Below are 18,504 nucleotides of genomic sequence, written 5' to 3'. Positions count from 1 at the left end.
ACACTGTGGATGGTGCTAGTACACAAAGCAGAGGGTTTAAAGGATTTCGTGGTGGCTTTGCACAAGGTGAGAGTAAGTATGATGGTTTGGGTCTTTTTTTTTCCACACTGAGTAGTTTGTATGGGTACAGCATATGTTTAGTAAATCTTCCTGGATTTGCTTGCTCCCTGAGAATTACCACTACAATGGTGAAAGCCATGAAGTGGCTTCTGCTTTTCTGCCAGATAAATGGCATTTGTACACACAAAATTGAGCAAACTAGGTTATTTTGTCTTATGTTGTACTGCAGGTTTTCAAGAAGGTAACAGAGAAGATGCTATTACACAAAACAGAGGGTTTAAAGGATTTCATGCTGGCTTTGGACAAGGTGAGAGTAAGGTGTTTTTTGTTTTTTTTTATTGACTGGTTTGTATGATGGCAGCATACACCAGTCATTCTTTGTGGCTTTGCTCTTTCCGTGAGAACTAGCAGTCAAGAGTGAAAGCTTTGAAATGGCTGCTGTTTGTCAGCCAGATAAAAGGCACTTGATCTGCTCATGCAGGAATGGGCAAGCTTACTGTGTGCTATGCTGTATTGCAGGTTTTCAAGAAAGAAACACTGTGGATGGTGCTAGTACACAAAGCAGAGGGTTTAAAGGATTTTGTGGTGGCTTTGGACAAGGTAAGTATGATGGTTTGGGCCTTTTTTTCCCACACTGAGTGGTTTGTATGGGTACAGCATATGTTTAGTAAATCTTCCTGGATTTGCTTGCTCCCTGAGAACTGAGAACTCCTACTACTAGTTCTGTTCTTCAGCTGTATTGTGGAATATGAGTGATTTCTTCAAAAAACGAGTGTTACTGGGTATAGTACAGTATAGGTTGGAGTTAATGAAGTTGTTGTTGGGACTGTTGCACTGCAGATTTTTTTGGAGTAAATAGCACTGACTTTAGTTGTAGTATTTCATTATACTGATTTTATACCTTATATGCACTACACGTTCGTTACTTACAGGTACTAAGGGTGGGCAGAGGGACTTACCTCAGTCTGGAACTCTTGACTCTAGAGAAAGAGGAACAGTCGCAGATGGTGCAGGTGAGACTTCTTAATAGCAGGGTCGAGCCATACAAATTTCCTTATTGGTGATAAATGACTAAGCAGTTCCTTCCTAATTCTGCCAAATATTGTCGTTTTTCTCCCTGTTAAGAACCTTCTGCAAATGTTAGGTATCTTGGTTGTATGCGTGCAAAAGACATGTTTGTAACTTGTTTGAATTTTAGTTATTTAATTTTCAAAGCTGTTGGTTACATAATTTTTTTTGTCTTGCTGCTACTGGTTCAGTTAATGCATGGTGAAGCAGAGGTGCTAACCCCAGAATTGAAAGTAAGCCTTAAAGAACTTGCCAAGTTTTAAAAGAGTTGATCTAGACTTTTACCCTTCTTCTACACTCTGTAAGCAGAAATACTTTGTCAGTGCTAACAAGTAAGATGTATAGCTCTGACAAGCCACTTCTTCCTGATTTAACTTTATTTTAAAGGTGGGGTTTTTTTTTGTTGTCTGCGAGGGATTTTTCACCCATAGTCCTGCTGTATTCTTTTGCCACTGATGCTGCTGTACTTGGCTACGTATATGTTGTCCTACCTAGAGCATAGTAATACATTATTCACAAAAGTACCATAATTCAAATTAGGAATGGGATTAAACCATTGGTAGATGGCTGATAATCTCCATGTAAGCACACCTTGTGTGATAATCATTAAAATGTTTTTCATTGTAGAGAAGATGGCTAAATGGCTCTTTACTCAGAGGGTGAGTTCCAGTGAAACACTAGAACAGGCTCACCAGAGAGCTTGTGGATACCTCATCCCTGGAAGTGTTCAAGGCTACATTCAATGGAGCTTTGAGCAATGTGGTCTAGTGGAAGGCATCCATCCTGTGGCACGAGGGTTGGATGATCTTTAACATTCCTTCCAACTCAAACCATTCTGTGATCCAGTGATTATATATACATTTTCAGAAGTGATCCTTAATACCTGAAGAACAGTTGATTTGCCTCTATTTGACTTAGTTCAGCTCAGTTTTTTTAGATTTTTAGTTCAAATAATGATTTTTAGGAATTGAAGTGTTTATAGAGGCAACATGCTAGTGCTCAGTGGACATAGCTGCAACCTTCACACAGAATAGTAATTCCTTTTTCATGACCACAGTGTACTAGTGTCTTAGTGTACTAGTGACATAGTGTATTAGTGTGTTAAAAACTGTTCTGGGTGTTGGTATGCAACAGTTGCACCTATCTGTATAGAATTTCATGTTGAAAGAGAATTCTTCAAAAGAGTGATTTGTTGGCATGGGATGCATGTCCTTGTGCCATAAGAGCGTATGTCTGTCTGGATGATAAAGAAGCCTAGTTTAATTTTTGTGAGTAGCTCTTGAAAGTGTGGTCCTTGAGTGAATGTGAGACATGAATGCTTTAGAAGTCTGACTTCGTGTGTAGGTAAATTTTAGGTCTCGTAGTATAAAATTAAGTTCTGATAGAACGAACATATGGAATTTTGTGCCTTCCTGAAAAAGGGAGGGAAATCCAAATGACATCTCACTGAACTTAACTTCAATAGCTCCATACTTAAAATAGTTTATTTTAACTTCTCTTTATATTGCTTGTGAACTTCTAAGTGTTTGTGTTCTTAAGGTCCAAAGGTGACTTACGTGCCCCCTCCTCCATCTGATGATGAACAAGCCATCTTTGCCCATTATCAGGCAGGAATGAATTTTGACAAGTATGATGAGAATGTTGTTGAAGTGTCAGGACTGGACCCTCCAGCAGCATTGATGGTTAGTGAACTGATTAATCTCACAGTTTATTTGAAGCATGATTTACCAGGGTGTGTAGTGGGTTTGATATTTGCAGCTAATGAAAATACTAATAAAAAATACTGCATCTTGCAGACAGTGTGATGGTGGAAGGAAGTGCTCCCCATTTGAAAGATAACAATTTGAATTCACAGTAACACTAACAAAATGCATAAATGGTCCAGAGAAAGTAATACTGGATATATAGGAAGAAAAGTCATTAAATTGCAGAAGAATACCAGTTTAGATATTGGAAGAAAGAGATCACTGACTGCAGTTTCTGGGTAGGCTGGTATAGTTATCTTACTGAAGTCAGTTACCGGGGGATCTTGAAAAATGTAAATTAACACCTGTTGGGGTAGTATTTGTTTGGACAGAGGTGTTTTAAAGTAATTTCTAGCCCTGTTCTCCATGGCTGGAGTTCATTGTTTAACCTATAACTTTGGTTTTTATCTATACTGGGTGGCCAGTGTTTAAAAAGAAAAAAGCTCTTTTTAGGGAAAAGAATGAGAAGTGTAGAGGGGTTAGTAGTACCTGTGTTGAAAGAGTAAGATGCAGAGGTGTTCTCCCCATCCATCTTCTGAAAGGTGTTCTTGCTGAAGTCAAACTGATTTTTGTCACCTGTGTTGCTTATTGGTCCTGGCTAGGAACGTTGTTTTAGCTACCCTTGCTGGTTTTAGCACAGAAGGCCATGTGTAGCTCCTGTGTGAAATGAAACCTCAGAGTGTCAGGGTTTTCATGGCTTGCTATGTGAGTTGATGTGCTTGAATCCAGGTGTATGGCTTCTGAGCAATTTTCTTGTAAGACTAGTAAGACCAGCTGAAAGCATTCACTGTCCTACCAACAATGTCATTGGAATGGCATGAGCAGATTTTAGAGACCTTTGGGGCTTTTACTTGTAGGAGCCTTGGCAATCTAAATGACTGGTGAGACTACCTCTAAAGTTAACACTCTTTAGTATTTGGATGTCTGTATCCTACAGTAAGCATTTTGGGTTTTAAGCTTATACCTTCCATGATTGTGTAATAACTGTTAATTTTTTTTCTTACAGAGTTTTGCAGACACTAACATCTGTCATACTTTAACTGTGAACATTGCTAAAGCTGGATACTCTAAACCTACTCCAGTGCAGAAGTACAGCATTCCTATTATACTGGCAGGACGGGATTTAATGGCATGTGCCCAGACAGGATCAGGAAAAACTGTAAGCATTTTGTGCAGTATTCATTCTACTGAAAGTGTGTTACTGGAAGCATTTGAGGGGATGCTTCGCTGTTTGGCATTTCAGATGCCTGACTGCTTGTTGTCTCATAATTTCGCTTGCACAGCAATGGCAGGTATCAGGCACAGATAAGGATGATGATAGGGTTGTCACATTTTGGGCTTTATTCTTTATTTCAGTAAACTAGTGTCTTGATACAGCAGGCCATCCTTCAGAACTACAGCTGTGGATTCGGAAGTATAGGCAGGCATTCCTAGAAACTGCTGATGAGAAGACTCAGCAGTTGAAAGTAGGGATTTTTGGATTTTTGTGTTGTGTGGGATTTTGTGTTTTTGTTTTTTTTTTTGTTTTTGTTTTTTTTTGTTTGTTTTTTTTTGTTGTTGTTGTTGTTTTTTTAGTGTTTTTTTTTTTGTTTGGTTGGGGGTTTTTGTTTGTTTTTTATTTGGTGGGTTGTTTTCTGTTTTGTTGGGGCCTTTTTGTTTTCTTTTGGGGTTTTTTTTTGATTGTTTTTCTTTTGTGTGTGTGGATGAGTTTTGTATCTTTTTAGGTTTTTTTCAAACTTATGCCAGATTCTAACCATGTTGTGCAGGTTTGTCATACTTAGTTTGATGAAGTCTGATCTGCACCAGACTTGATTTTAGGTGATTCGCTTTTAATCGTGGAACAGGGTTGAGAATTGATACTAAGTTGAAAGTTGTCTCAACTTTTTAAATCGTCTAATGTACCCAAACCTAGCCACTTACAGCTGGTGGATGGGAATGTTTGGTTATGAGGTGTAGCTTTTTGCTGTTCAGTATGGAATCCTGGTTTTGTTTTAATGTAGCTTACTAGTTACTTCTTTTGAAAGACTTCTTCCCTTTGCAGAAAGGGAAGTATCCAAAACCTATGCTCTAAATACTTACTCTGAATGCTTTTGGGACCGCTGTGCAGATGTGGTTTTGTGGGTAGCTAGTCTTACTTGGAAGTAAGTGTGCTGGTGTGGTGCAGCTGTGTTGCAAACTGATCTACCGTTTCAGTAATCTGGAGAATGTTAGTACATGGTTACTTTACAGACCTACTGATGATAACCTATAGCTTTTAAGTACACATTAAGGATGGTTTTGATCTTGGTTTACTTAATTACCAGGGTATATCGTCAGTGTATGGAACCGTATGGAAAGTTAGCCACTGCATGATTGTATTCCTGTGTTACTAGACTGTTAAGATCCAGAGAGATACTTTTATACTATTTAACAAGGAGAAAAAAGCTTAAATGTTCTCTTGTAGGTTCAGGTCAATCGTTTTGCAGTCTGATTTCCTTTATCATTGTGTGCACTGTCATTCAAGCTTTAAGATTGATATGCAGGTTTTAATGGGACTGATTAAAGCTTTTAAGACTTAAACAGCACAAATACTACTGTGGTATTTTTTTTCCCCCAGGCAGCCTTTCTTGTACCAGTTGTGGCCCAAATGATGAGGGATGGTGTAACTGCCAGTAGCTTTAAAGAGCAGCAAGAACCGGAATGTATTATTACTGCCCCAACTAGAGAACTGATAAATCAGATCTTCCTAGAAGCAAGAAAATTTGTGTATGGGTAAGTTTGTGCACTGTTGCCTGGTATTGATTATTACTTTGCTTGAATCAGCAGTGCTTTGTTTTTTTCATAAGTACTTGCAAATATTTTTGTGCCAATCAAATTACAAACATTTGAATTTAGATTGTAATGAGTTCACATTATAATACTGGCTAGCAAGTTTCTTACTGTATGACTAGGGTTTTAAGTACCTAATCTTCCTGATACTGGGGTGGATGAGTGCCTGAATGGAAAGCTTACTCCAGCTTGAAGAGGAGATAAGTATTCAGCTTGTCACTGATGAGAAAATTTCTTAAATTTCTTAGAAGTAGTGTTAAGCGCATTGTCCTGTCTGACCATCCGGGAGCCACTCTAGCAGTCATTCTGACGCCGCCAGGAGGGACTTCAACTGCTGGGACTGAAGTCCCTTTGCAGCAGGTGGCTCTAGTGAGCTGCTGGCTGCCCTACTTGACTTTCTACGCACACCACTCAGAGAGTCAGATGAGGCTTCCTCACTGACTCGACCCCACATTTCCCATAGCAGAATCTCAGACCTCCGTTTCCTTCAAGTAATTTCATTGTTGTGCAGCAATGTGTAACAGCTCGAGCAGGATGTCTCCTGAAGGGACCCCTGAACAACAGAATCACTGGGCTTTTATATGGTCACAGTTTATGTACCTAATATTCTGAGGTCTTTTTACTGAGTTATTTGCTCCTGCGGAGTCTGAGTGTTAGGTCACCTAGTGATGCAGGTCCCTGTGCCCTTTGTTAAGCAAAGGGTCAGCTCCAGTTCATGATCTTTTGCCTGGGCTCCAGCCATTTCCTGCCACTCAGAGGGAGGTCAGTCTGTAGCTTGCACTGCAGCTGCACACTGAGCTACCTGCACTAGATGTATTCAATATGAAGAAACTACTAGCTTGCCTTTTGCAATTTATACTTGCTTTACTTTCATCTTTGCAAAATGGAGGTGGATGTTAACGGGTTTTAGTTAACTTTCAGTGATGGTTTCTAATGACTCTTGCTTCCCTGTGTTTCTGGTCTTGGACAGACACATCACAGCTCAAAGAAACTCTTTGAGCTTTCAAAACAGAACAAAAGGTTTAAACTTGTTTTTAAGTCCTTGAATATTGTGGGAAAGTACATTTGTACTAGATTTGTCATTAATGTTTTCACTATTAAGTAATAGGTTTTACCACTGTACAGAAGAGAACTAAATCTATTGTATGTAACAGTTTGTTACTGTTTGGAGGTGGAATGCAGAACATCATCGCTGCAAAATCTGGTGGGATAAATTGTACTTGCTTTTGTTCAAGCAGCTTACACTTGGAGGCTGGCTGTCCTCAGGAGGAGTGATCATGTTATTGAATGATCAATAACTAAGGATGTTATTAAGAACAGCTTCTTAATCTCTAAATCTGTTATAACTTTGTAGCTGATTCTGTTCATTATGCTATTTTAAACTAGATACAGATGATTTTGCCATAAAATAACGTTTCAGTCCAGAACTTTCTGCTACAGCTGGCCTGCAGTAAAAATGAGAACGAGTTAGTGTCAAGACGTGAATATGTAGTGTCTAAAGAATAGCATGCTTATTGATCAGTTCAGATTTATGATCTTAGGCTCTTTAATTTGCAAATAGGAATATGAAATACATATATTAATAGTGGGTAAATATTGAAATTGTAGGATTCCAGAGGGAATTTCTATTCTTGACTAAAGTTTTCTGAAAAGTTTTGATTAACTTCGGTAAAAATTTACCAGGCTTATCTGATCACCATTGTTGCATATGAAGCTGAATTAGTATCTTCAGGAAAAGACCATTTGAATTTGGGTGTGAAAATACTCCTAGCATGCATGTTAAAATCTTAGCAGAAGGTTATAAAGATGAGTTTGTAAACATGCTTCAGTGCTGCATATGGTGGTTCTTGCTTAGAGAAGGGTCTTCTGCAGAAGAGTATCTGATACAGCTCTACTTGGTAGATCTAACCAAAAAGCCTGCTGGGAAGAACAGTGAGTAGTATAGTCTTTGAATGGATTTGCTCTCTAATCCTTGAGTCACACACTGTATGGCCAGTGTGATTAGCTGCTTTACAAAGATTCCATACATGTATTTTTTTGTTTTGCCCTTTTAAGGTCTGCAAAGTTTACTTCTGAAGCTCTAGAGGCATATGTGGTGGTGGTTCTGGTTTTTCTGAGTATGCTGTATAAAAAGGGACAAAGTCTTTATACCATTTTGGCTGTTACTGTTAGTAGGTCTCAGTTGAAGGGAGAGGGGAGAATGCAGGTGAAATCAAGTGTTTGTTCCTAGCAAGCCACTTGGGCAGCCTCTGTTACATAGTGTGAGGGTGAACTTTAAGCTTACTTTGAGTGAGTTTCTGGTTTTGAGTGCTCTTTTTGGACCAAGCTGTATGCTGAAGGAGTTAAACCACTCTTTAGCTCTTACTATTTTTTTGAATTTTCATGAAACAATACTGTTTGCATACTTAGAAAATTAATCCAAATTTTCTTCTACATAATAGAACTTGTATAAGGCCTGTTGTGATCTATGGAGGTACACAAACAGGCTATTCGATTCGTCAGATAAAGCTAGGCTGTAATATACTTTGTGCCACTCCAGGAAGGCTTCTAGACATCATTGGAAGAGGAAAGGTAAGATCTTAACACTTCATCTAAATTCCCTAAATAAAATCTCCTAAATAAAAATCCCTTTTACCTAAAAGATAAAGTACCATCTTTCATTCTTTAAAATCACTAGAAACAGAGATTGGTGTTCAGTGGATCTATCAGTATGCTGCCTTTGTACAGGCACTGAAATACAAGTGAGGTTTTCTTCTATCTAAATTCCCATGATGGTTTTTGAAGGAGTAGCCTGAGTCTAGATCCCTTCTGTTCCTTTCAGAGTCAGCTGGAAAATATCAGTCTAAATCAAAGTGGCTGCAGTGGTCATGGCAATAAAATTTTATAGCTTAAATACATGGAACAGCTTCTCTTAGTTCTTGTGGCATATTCCATGGTATATGTTCACTTGATGTCCTGTTTGTTTTGCTTCAATGGCTTTTTGTCTATCTGGAACTATATTTTCATACTGATTCAAAATACAAAAAGTCCAGGTTATATAATACTTTATTTGAATTTTTATTTTCCCAGTCATTGTAAATTCATATTGAAATTGCTGCGTGTTACAGTGGTGACTCAGTGATGTTCACTGAACAAACGAGGTTTGGAAAAGCGCTTCTTGGTGATAAACTGGAGATTAGTTTTCTGCAGTTGTCAGGCTTTCACTAAAAGTGATACTCTTGGTCAGCAACAGTGAAGTTGTGATAGTCTTAATAATGCTTTCTGACATAATTGTTTTTCAGAAAAAAAAATTTTTTTGAGAATGTTTAAGGGTTACACGAGAGAACCTTTCTAAAACTCAAGGCATAATTCCAAAATAGGTGGGCTGAATTATAGTTGATCTCTAGGCTCTGTGTTTACATTGCTGAACCAAGTTCTAAAGCACTGTGGTGTGTGCCTACTGCTAGAATTAGTGCAGATTAAAAGGTTGAGTAGAGGTTGAGGTGTGAACAAATCATAATACTTCCATTTTTTATTAACTTGAAAGAAATAAGTAAAAGATGGATTTTGGCAATTAGGATATTTTTAAAGTTTATACTGTCAGTGAACCAGTAGTGTTTTTCTTTGACTGAAATACTTGCAGATTGGCTTGCATAATGTGAAATACTTGGTGCTAGATGAAGCAGACCGCATGCTTGATATGGGTTTTGGCGCAGATATGAAGAAGCTGGTATCTTTCCCAGACATGCCACAAAAAGAAAAACGCCAAACCCTAATGTTCAGTGCTACTTTTCCTGAAGAAGTTCAGAGGTGAGTAGAATAAAAATAGAAATATATCTGAAGATGTACTCGTATAGAACTAAATATCTGGGGAGTTAAGAACACTCCTAATTTTTAAAAGCTTATAATCTTACTTGAAGATACTGAAAGCTATGATACTAACATTCCTTGCTTGACTGAAGCAGGGACTCTAAAACATTAACTGCTTAATTTAAGTGAGAACTCCAAAGTAGTTTAGAAAGTGGTCTGAAGGCTTTTAAATTCCACTTCTGCAGAAGTCCTCATGTTCCTCTTTTTGGTTTCTTGTTCCTCCCCCATCACATCTGTGCAAGCTGAAAACCAGTGATGCTGCCATTTCACCAGCACTGATGGCACTGTCTTTGGCTAATGAGACATACCAATTATTGCTCAACTTACCAGTGTTTGATACACAGTTCTTACTTACGTAGATAATTGGTATTTATTTTCAGTAGTTTTAAAGTGTCCAGATGTGGGTTTACAATACATCTTACATATTTACTACTTATTACCTTTAAAGTCTTCTTTCTTAAGGGAGCAGTCTTCAACAGATGGTAGTATGGTTGCTGAGTAAGAGAACAAAACAACTAATTCCCTGCATGCGGATGGAAACTATTTAGTATTTCTTCTGCTTTTCAAGACACCAGCATCTGAATACTCATTGTCAAATCAGAAGAGTCTAAACTTCAGTTGGAGCAGTACAAATAATTTTGGTGACTATTGCAGAGATTACAAAGTGTGTTGGTACTTCCGTGAGTCAAATCCTGACAACTTACTTCCATCTTCAAAAAGTCTGAAAGATCTTTTTTGAGGCAGGGAGAAAATACTTTTCTGTAGTTGACTCTCCTGAATGAAAGAGGGGAGTGGGCTGTTTCCTTCTGTTAGTCAAGTAGTGCTGACTACTGATGTGGAAATGTATCACCTTTCTTAAAGCAGGACTTGCCTGTTGTGGCTTTGCTTCCTTGTCAAGACTTTTTTCATAGGTTCTTGGTATGGAAAAATAATCTTGTAGTGAACTAATAATGATATTGCTTGCTCAGCTGGGAATCAAGAATTCAAATGATACTGTACACAAGTAGAGTTTGTGTTCATTCCATGTGTTTACTTGTTTCTGCAGGAATGTGGTCTCACTTCTCAATGTATCCTGGGAAGAGACCAGGCATGTGTATCTCCCTGTAAGATACACAGAGTGCTCTGATTTGCTGAGGTTTTGGGTTTGAAAGAAGAATCTGGGTCCCTTGGTCTCTAGGTCTGTTTCTATCATTGTGATTTTGCCCAGGCTTTTGTTATGTCCTTTTGTTGCATTTGTTGGGATGAATCAAGAGTAGTCTAACTACCAGCATCTGAAAGGAGAAGATTCCTTGAACTGTGAAAGACATTTATGGTCTGCTGCTGTTTAATGAAAAAAGATGTACCTTTCTACTGTCAGTCGTGCAGGATTTACAAGTGCTGGTGGAAGACTTCAGAAACCTGAGTGCTTACATCATGGTTTGGAACTGCATAATAACATTAGAATCATAGGAGCATTTAGGTTGGAAAAGATCCTTAAGCTGATTAAGTCTAACCATTAACCCAGAACCAGCAAGTCAACCACTAAACCAGTGCCCCCAGGTGCCACATCTGCACATCTTTTAAGTACCTTCTGTGGTGGTGATTCCACTGCTTTCCAGGCCAGCCTGGTCCAATGCTTGACGTCTCTTTCAGTGAAGATTTTTTTTCCGAACAGCCAGTCTAAGCCTCCCCTGGTGCAACTTTGAGGCTGTTTTTTCTTGCCCCTGTTCTTGTAACCTTTTGAAACTGAAATGCCTAAAGGTAGTTTTTGCATTTTAGAGTGTGAAAACTCTTCTTTTCTGGAGTCTTTTCATTACTGGATTTAATGCTTTTCTGGTGCTGAAGTCAGGAAAGCTAATGATTTCCCATACTCTGCTACCAGGAGGGCTTTAAACAGTATATTATTTTGGTAGTATTGGACAAGGTGCTTTCTTTGGTCCTCTTGGGTTCAGATAGTCCTGCATTTCTGTTCAGTGAATATAATCAGATCTAATTTTAACATAGTGCTTGGTTTTATACCTGGATTTGTTTCTGCTATTATATAGATCTTTGATCTGATAGTTGTATCTCTTTCTGTACATGTGAGTTGAGAGAACCATGCATTTTTCTAGTTGACTGGAGAACTTCAGTTTAGTGTGTGAGGCTTTTATCTCCCGCTAAAAGGCTGTGGTTTAATCCCAGCTGGCAGCTAAGTACTGTACAGCTGCTCACCCTGGAAGGCTACTCCAAGATCTCCCTGAAACCTTCCTGTCCCCAGGCTGAACAACCCCACCTCTTGTCAGCCTGTCTTCCTAGGAGAGGTGCTTCAGCCCTGTTACCAGGTTAGTGGCCTCCATGAACTCATTCCAGGAGGTCCACATCTTTCTTATACTGGAGACCCCAGAGCTGAACAAAGGTGGAGTCTCACAGTATCAGAGTAGAGGGCCATAATCCCCTCCCTTGCCCTGCTGGCCACACTGCTTTTGGTGCAGCCCAGGGTGCAGTTGGCTTTCTGGGCTGCAAGTGCACCTTGCTGGGTCATGTTCAGCCTCTCATCCACCAGCCACCCCCAGGTCTTTCCCTCCAGGTCTAATCTTGATTCATGGTCTGTCCAGCCTGTACCTGTCCTGTCCTATCAGCCTGTGTAAAAGGTTTCTCTCCCTCTTTTTGATAAACCCCCTTTAGGTACTGGAAGGTTGTAATAAGTTCGTTCCAGGCTGAATGGCCCCCACTCCTCAACTCTTAGCTTGTCTTCAGAGGAGAGGGACTCCAGCCCTCTGATCATCATTGTGGCCTCTGTGCATCCTCTCTGGCATGTCTGTCTTGTGTTGAAGAAGTCACAGCTGGATGCAGTACTCCAGCTGGGATCTTAAAAAAGCAGAGGTAGAGTCCCTTAACCTGCTGGTCATGTATCATGCAGCCCAGGATGTGGTTTGTGTTCTGGACCGAAACAATGCAGACTCTCCTGGCTTTTTAAAAAATGTACATAAGAGTACTTGTACTGTTCCTCACAAGATGGAGGATAAAATTATTTGTTGTAAGTGTTGCTTAAACATAAATGAAAACATGTGATTTTAAAGCAAAAATAATTGCGTAGTATGTTTCACGTTGCTCAATTTTGTCTCTTTTTCAGGCTAGCTGGTGAATTTTTGAAAACTGATTTTTTATTTGTTGTTGTCGGACGTGTGGGTGGAGCATGCAGTGATGTTCAGCAAAGTATTCTTCAAGTTCCTCAGTATTTCAAGAGGACTAAACTGCTAGAAGTTCTACACAGCATAGGTAACTTTCCTTAATGCCAGTTGTTTACCAGGGAAGTCAAAATTGCTTGGTTTTAAACTTGTGTTTAGAAGGTTTCAAAGGTTCTATGATTTTATTGTCTGTCACATACTTTACAAGACTGTTGACGAAGCTTGAAGCAGAACTTGGAGAATTGCAGGTTTTTAGGCATATTTCTTTAGCGATATTTCATAGAATCACAGGATAGTTTGGGTTGGAAGGGACTTGTAAATGTCATTGAATTTCGTCTAATGCCCAGTAAATGCCAGTGACTCATCTCTAGTACTAGCAGACAACCTTCCTAGATGGTTTTCTACTTTATATGGTCGGTTACAATACTTCAGCATCTGGGGGTATTACCTCAAGATTATAGGTGTATTAAAATTACTGTGTGAATGTTTGGGCCTGTATTTTTTTAGTGTCTGGGATTTTTCCATTTTTATTCTGTATGTCTTAAGTTTTAGTGCTGAAGACTGAACGTACGTTGGGAATTAAAACATTCTGTGGAATCTTGCTGTTCAGTGCTCAGGATAATATGCTGCCTTTAGCTACATTCTGTAGAAAGGGAATGCCTGCTTGTCTCAGGGAACAATGTTTGTTTCCTCCTTTTATTGGGGTAAACAGAATGTGTGTGTCTTCACTCAGTTTCCATATTGATCTAGAAATTGATAGATTGGATTTAATTAGCTCAGAATAGGGTATTCATTACAGTCATACTTTGAAGACTTTACTCAAAATGTCTGCCTGTATTAAGTGTTGATATCTGTAGGTAAGTGCAGCTCTAAGTGGTGAAAGTGCATCATGTTTCAAACTGCAGTGGCTTTAAACTTCTGTTCACCATAGGTAATGAACGAACCCTGGTCTTTGTGGACACAAAGAAAAAAGCAGACTTCATTGCATGCTTTCTTTGTCAAGAAAACATACCAGCCACTAGTATCCATGGGTAAGTATTTTTAAAATGAAAGTCACCTAATAACTGTGTCTTTTAAAAGAAGCTTTTCCTGAGAACTCAAATGTTTGGCCGTATCTGTGTAGTTTAGCTTGCCATGTGTTCTGACAGACATCATAATATCAAGGTTGAAGAAGGGCTAAAATTGTCTTTGCATGCAGATGCAGGATGTTTGTGTGTATCCCGTGGCTGTTGGATTTATAGGTGTGTGAAAGCCACACAGCTTTGGAGAAGATCTGGCCTTCCATTCCTGGCGAGTCTTTATTGCTAACCTACAACTCCCTTGTGTGGGAGGAGGGTCTTAATACATTTCTGTTGAATTATTGTACTGTGAGTTGAAGTATACTTACATAGAGAATAACTAGTTCAATGGAAGCTGTTAAACTGTAATGAATGTTACTGGTTTCTGATTCGCTTTACCTTTTTGAGTTGAAGTTAGGACGGTTACTCTTCACTGGAGTAGTGGTCGTACCAGGCTTCACTATATATCTCATGTTGAGATCCTAAAGAGCACTGTTTAGCTTTCTAATTTATTTTTGTATTTGGACAATAAAGAACATGAGTGAAGTTCTGACCCAGTAGTTAAGTACTGGATAATCTGTAAATATCTTTAAACAGGCAAATGCCACAGCAAATCTAGTTTTCTTGTCATGATGATAAACAAAAAGACAAGTTCTGTACTGTTGACTGGCCACACTTTTTAGTATATTTGAAAAATGGCCTATGCAGGAGTCTAGGTAGACTTTGTCTTTGCTGTACTGGCTCCCTGCTACAGAGCTGTAGGAAAAGCACTTGTAATCAATTAAGCAAGTGGATTTTCTTAGAGAGGCAGTGAGTTTGATGCGTAATTAACTCCAGTTCTTTTAAATACCCTCAATTTCTCTAGAGACCTAAATTAAAACAGTTCCTTGGTCTTGCTTCTCCTTAGTTAAAAATTCAGAAAACCTAAACTGGCAGCCTGTGAGTTGTTTAGGTCTGGTTTTGTTTTTGTCCCCCCCAAGAGCTTCTGTCCATGAAACATGGCATTTAAATTGTATTTTAAATAATGCTGTAGGTTTTTGGAGACATCCATTCTAACCCTTGCTTTCTTTGTAGAGATAGAGAACAGAGAGAGAGAGAAATAGCCCTTCAGGATTTTCGCTCTGGAAAATGTCCGGTTCTTGTGGCAACCTCAGTGGCAGCAAGAGGTCTGGACATTGAAAGCGTTCAGCATGTTATTAATTTTGATCTTCCTTCCACCATTGAGGAGTATGTACACCGAATTGGGCGAACTGGTCGTTGTGGAAATATAGGGAAAGCAATTGGCTTCTTTGATAACAATTCAGATGGTCATCTTGCACAACCTCTAGTTAAAGTGCTTTCAGATGTAAGTTTCAAATCTTAGTGCTTAACTTTTTCTGTTCTTTTAGATTTCACTTGAATGTACTGAGCACCTGTTACATCTTTGGTACAGTTACAGAACTCTTAATCTGAATTGGTAAAGCAGTCAGTCTCTGAATTGATTTTCCTAATTGTATAGGCTCAGCAGGAAGTTCCTTTTTGGTTGACAGAAGTTGCTTTTGAGGCTAAAGGGGGACGACTCCCAGTTAATACCCAAAAGGTAGGTCTGGAAATTAAAAAGTCTTGACTATTAGAACTTCATCTGAGTTTAAAACTGTCTTCGTTGGTATATATCCAGAGTAATGCCACTGAAACTGTTTTGAGTGTAATTGTAACTTTTCTTAGTTGTGTATCTTAAAATAATTCAGTATTACTGGAACTAATTTCAGGCAAGTTGCTTGACTTGGACTCTTACAGTGTGGCCTCTTACTTAGCTGCCTTACTCTTGATCTATAAAATCAGGATTACTCTGGAAGAAAACATTCATGCAAGCATACACAAAAGCTGTAGCTCAGAAATTTCTCTACTGCACATGTAGGATGGGAGCAAATAGTTGCTGATTATACTGTTACTGCTTGTTATGAATCACCCATTCAAATAACTCATTTGACTGAAAACTTCAGCTAATTATAGCTGGATTAAATGCCCCAATCTGGTCTGTGTCAAAATTATTCTTAATGTCTGTGATAGGGGGAAGCCTTCTAGTCTCTTAGTGTTGCTAATTTTAGGATTTAAATTCTGTGCGTACTCCTATTTGAAAGCATTTCCTTCCTTCATGTCTTGATTCCATAACAACTTTATCATATCTCAGTTGCTTTCAAATGTTATAAATGTACTTTCTTTGAGACCATAGTAGAAATAATTGCTCTGACTGCTTACACAGTGTCTGGAAGTTTCAGTTCAAGCTCTGACTTACCTTTCATTATTTATCTTTTCCCATACCATAATTACTAAAAGCATTGGGTGGTTTGGGTATTTCTACCTGGCTGGCTAGTTCCCTTATTAGATCTGAATCATTTTTTTGGGGGGTTTTCATGAGATCTCAGTTACACAAACCTTGCTTCCTTCTTACACTTGCATCCTCTCATTATAGCTGTTGTGTATGTTTGCCTGAACCTTTTCTTGCAGAGTAAGTTTTGACTCAGTGGATCTTTCTTTTATATTCCAGTTCAAGGACGCTTTATTTTTGCTTTTTTATTAGATTGCTTTCAAAGGTGGATCTCACTAGATTGCTTCCAAATGCACATCTCCAGCCTTTGTGTAGTGTCTCCCAGCATTTCATGAAATCCATCATTTCTAGGTCCAAGTCTGTCCATGTCCTTTACAACCTCTGAGTTACCAAATCTGACCGTGACTCTTTGTCCAGAATAGAGTAGATTTTCAGGTGAAATCTGTCTGCTTGCATTGGGAATACTGCCCTTAATATTACATACGTATAGTGCACCAACTCTTTTGAGTTGGAGATCACGAGGTTCTAGTTCTTATGACACCTTCTCATGTCAGTCTGACAGAAACTCTGCATTTTTAGTCAGCCCAGTTTTTTATGGAAAGGCCGTTTGATAATCAAATGATGAATTTGAAAGAGGAGTCTTTGGAGGATCTTACCTGTTCATTTTGAGGCAGTCTTAGAGATCACTGAGCTTTATTCTTTTTCCAGGGGAAAAGGATTTTATTGGGAAGGTAATGCAGACAGTCAGTCTTAGATATGTAGTGGAGATGGAAATTTTTTTTCCCCACAATTTTATGAACTGATTTGTGTTAGGTAAGAAAAGAAGTTGGGATGTGAACTGTGGGAAGTGTTATTCCAACACTTGATTAAAACTTTCTATTTATTTAAAAGCAGCGTTCTGATTACATTGAGATAGATGCATGCAGAAAGCTAAAATTGTTTTGTGGTGACTTACCATTAAATGATTGAGTGTTAATAATTCTAAACTAGGACCTGTTGTGTTTCCTAGAATTACAGAGGCAGAGGCAACATGAACGCAGGAGAAGTAAAGATGGAGTGTTCTGCAAGAGAATTTGAGTCATGGGATTAAACTACTTTATACCAAACTAGTTTGTATTTTGTTGTGCTGTAAGTGGAATGTTGCATGAGAAGATAATCTTGTGAAGGCCTAGTTTGGGAAAGAGATTTATGTAAGGGTTCGTCTAAACCTTGTTCCTTTTTTTGTAACATGTCAGTTAAAAAGTTTGAATCTTGTGTTATGATGATTTAAGGACTGTTAAACAGCTCTTAAGCAGTTAATAAAAGTTTGAGAAGTGCACTTTGATTGTTGGCTGTGTATCACCTGTATGTCATTGCAGTTTCATTAGTTGGTATTACTTTGACATGCGTGGAATATTTCCATCTGCATATGGAACTAAAGGTCAGTGGCTACACCCACAGTTTAGTGAAAATACGTGCTTTTTACAGAGCCGTCTTCAGAGAAGGATGGAATCCTGTATTGCATCTAGTAGAGTATTTTTAGCTTTGACTGACATAAATACGCTTCTGCTATCTCTTGCAGAAATGTTTGCTTTAGAACAAGCTTAGTGCCTTATATCCTGAAATTTTTCAGGGCTTGCAGAAGCTATAGGAGGTAAGCAGTCATTAATAGTTTTAGGTTTCTGTCAAGTTGCTTTTTCCTTGAAGTTGTTTTTTCCTTATCAATACAGCGTGCTACAAAGATGTGTATCATTGGGTCCCAAAGAAAAGGGCAAGGTCATTGTATTTTGTAGTATCTTGCACAGCTGAACAAGCTTACAAGCTTCTCTTCTATTTAGCGCAAAGTGCTGAGATATGTTTCTTGTACAGTCTTCCCAATCAATCCAGAGAAATAATACATACAACCTCTGCTCACAGAACTGAAGGCTTAGTACCCAGGTTAGTGAGAACCAGAACTGACTGGACAGTACTAGGGAATCTCTCATTGCAGGTTTTTAGGCATATTTGTTTAGGGATATTTCATAGAATCATAGGATAGTTTGGGTTGGAAGGGACTTGTAAATGTCATTGAATCTAGTCATTGTGGAAGAGTGGTCTTTCATTCTTTGTATGAATATCTTTTCAAAACTACTTAAATATCTACTTAGAGAAATACTGTTATTTTTGTAGACTGTAATTTTACTGCTATATATTATGCAAAAAGAGTAAAGTCTTAATTGTGTACTTGGAAGTGAGCTGGAAGGGTAGTATACTTAAATTGCAGCTCATAAGCAGTAGATGAATTTAAGCGTGATGTTAATAATTCAGAGTAAAATACCATGGGCAGTATGACTCCTTTTCCTGAGAAGTATCCTTGTAGCTTTTTGTATCCATTCTGAATTTCAGGTAAACTGAGGGTGCTTTTGATGGCTGGCTACAGTAAGTGCGAGTGAACTGTAACTGTTGGAAGAGGCTGTGAGCTGATAAAACTTGCATGTTTCTGT

The 18,504-nt window shown here is 38.6% G+C and overlaps 1 protein-coding gene across 1 annotated transcript in view; it reads left to right on the top strand.

Annotated features, from left to right (window-relative positions):
* DDX4 (DEAD-box helicase 4) overlaps positions 1-17,366 on the top strand; it is a 20,429-nt gene extending 3,063 nt beyond the window's left edge. Inside the window, exons 6-17 of the mRNA XM_042028336.1 lie at positions 580-660; positions 993-1,073; positions 2,668-2,810; positions 3,880-4,032; positions 5,470-5,624; positions 8,123-8,252; positions 9,304-9,470; positions 12,622-12,767; positions 13,608-13,707; positions 14,809-15,079; positions 15,233-15,313; positions 17,052-17,366. Coding sequence (XP_041884270.1) covers positions 580-660; positions 993-1,073; positions 2,668-2,810; positions 3,880-4,032; positions 5,470-5,624; positions 8,123-8,252; positions 9,304-9,470; positions 12,622-12,767; positions 13,608-13,707; positions 14,809-15,079; positions 15,233-15,313; positions 17,052-17,132 — 1,589 coding nt within the window. The 3' untranslated portion in view covers positions 17,133-17,366. The remainder of the gene's footprint in view (positions 1-579; positions 661-992; positions 1,074-2,667; positions 2,811-3,879; positions 4,033-5,469; positions 5,625-8,122; positions 8,253-9,303; positions 9,471-12,621; positions 12,768-13,607; positions 13,708-14,808; positions 15,080-15,232; positions 15,314-17,051) is intronic.
* Positions 17,367-18,504: the final 1,138 nt, after the last annotated feature.

This window comes from Corvus kubaryi, unplaced genomic scaffold (genome assembly GCF_017639235.1).
Source record: "Corvus kubaryi isolate FWS band 111438036 unplaced genomic scaffold, C.kubaryi_AGA036_p1.0 37308, whole genome shotgun sequence".
In the NCBI taxonomy this organism is placed as follows: Eukaryota; Metazoa; Chordata; class Aves; order Passeriformes; family Corvidae; genus Corvus; species Corvus kubaryi.
Note: the sequence above shows the minus strand (reverse complement) of the source record. Positions and strands in the feature narration are given on the sequence as shown.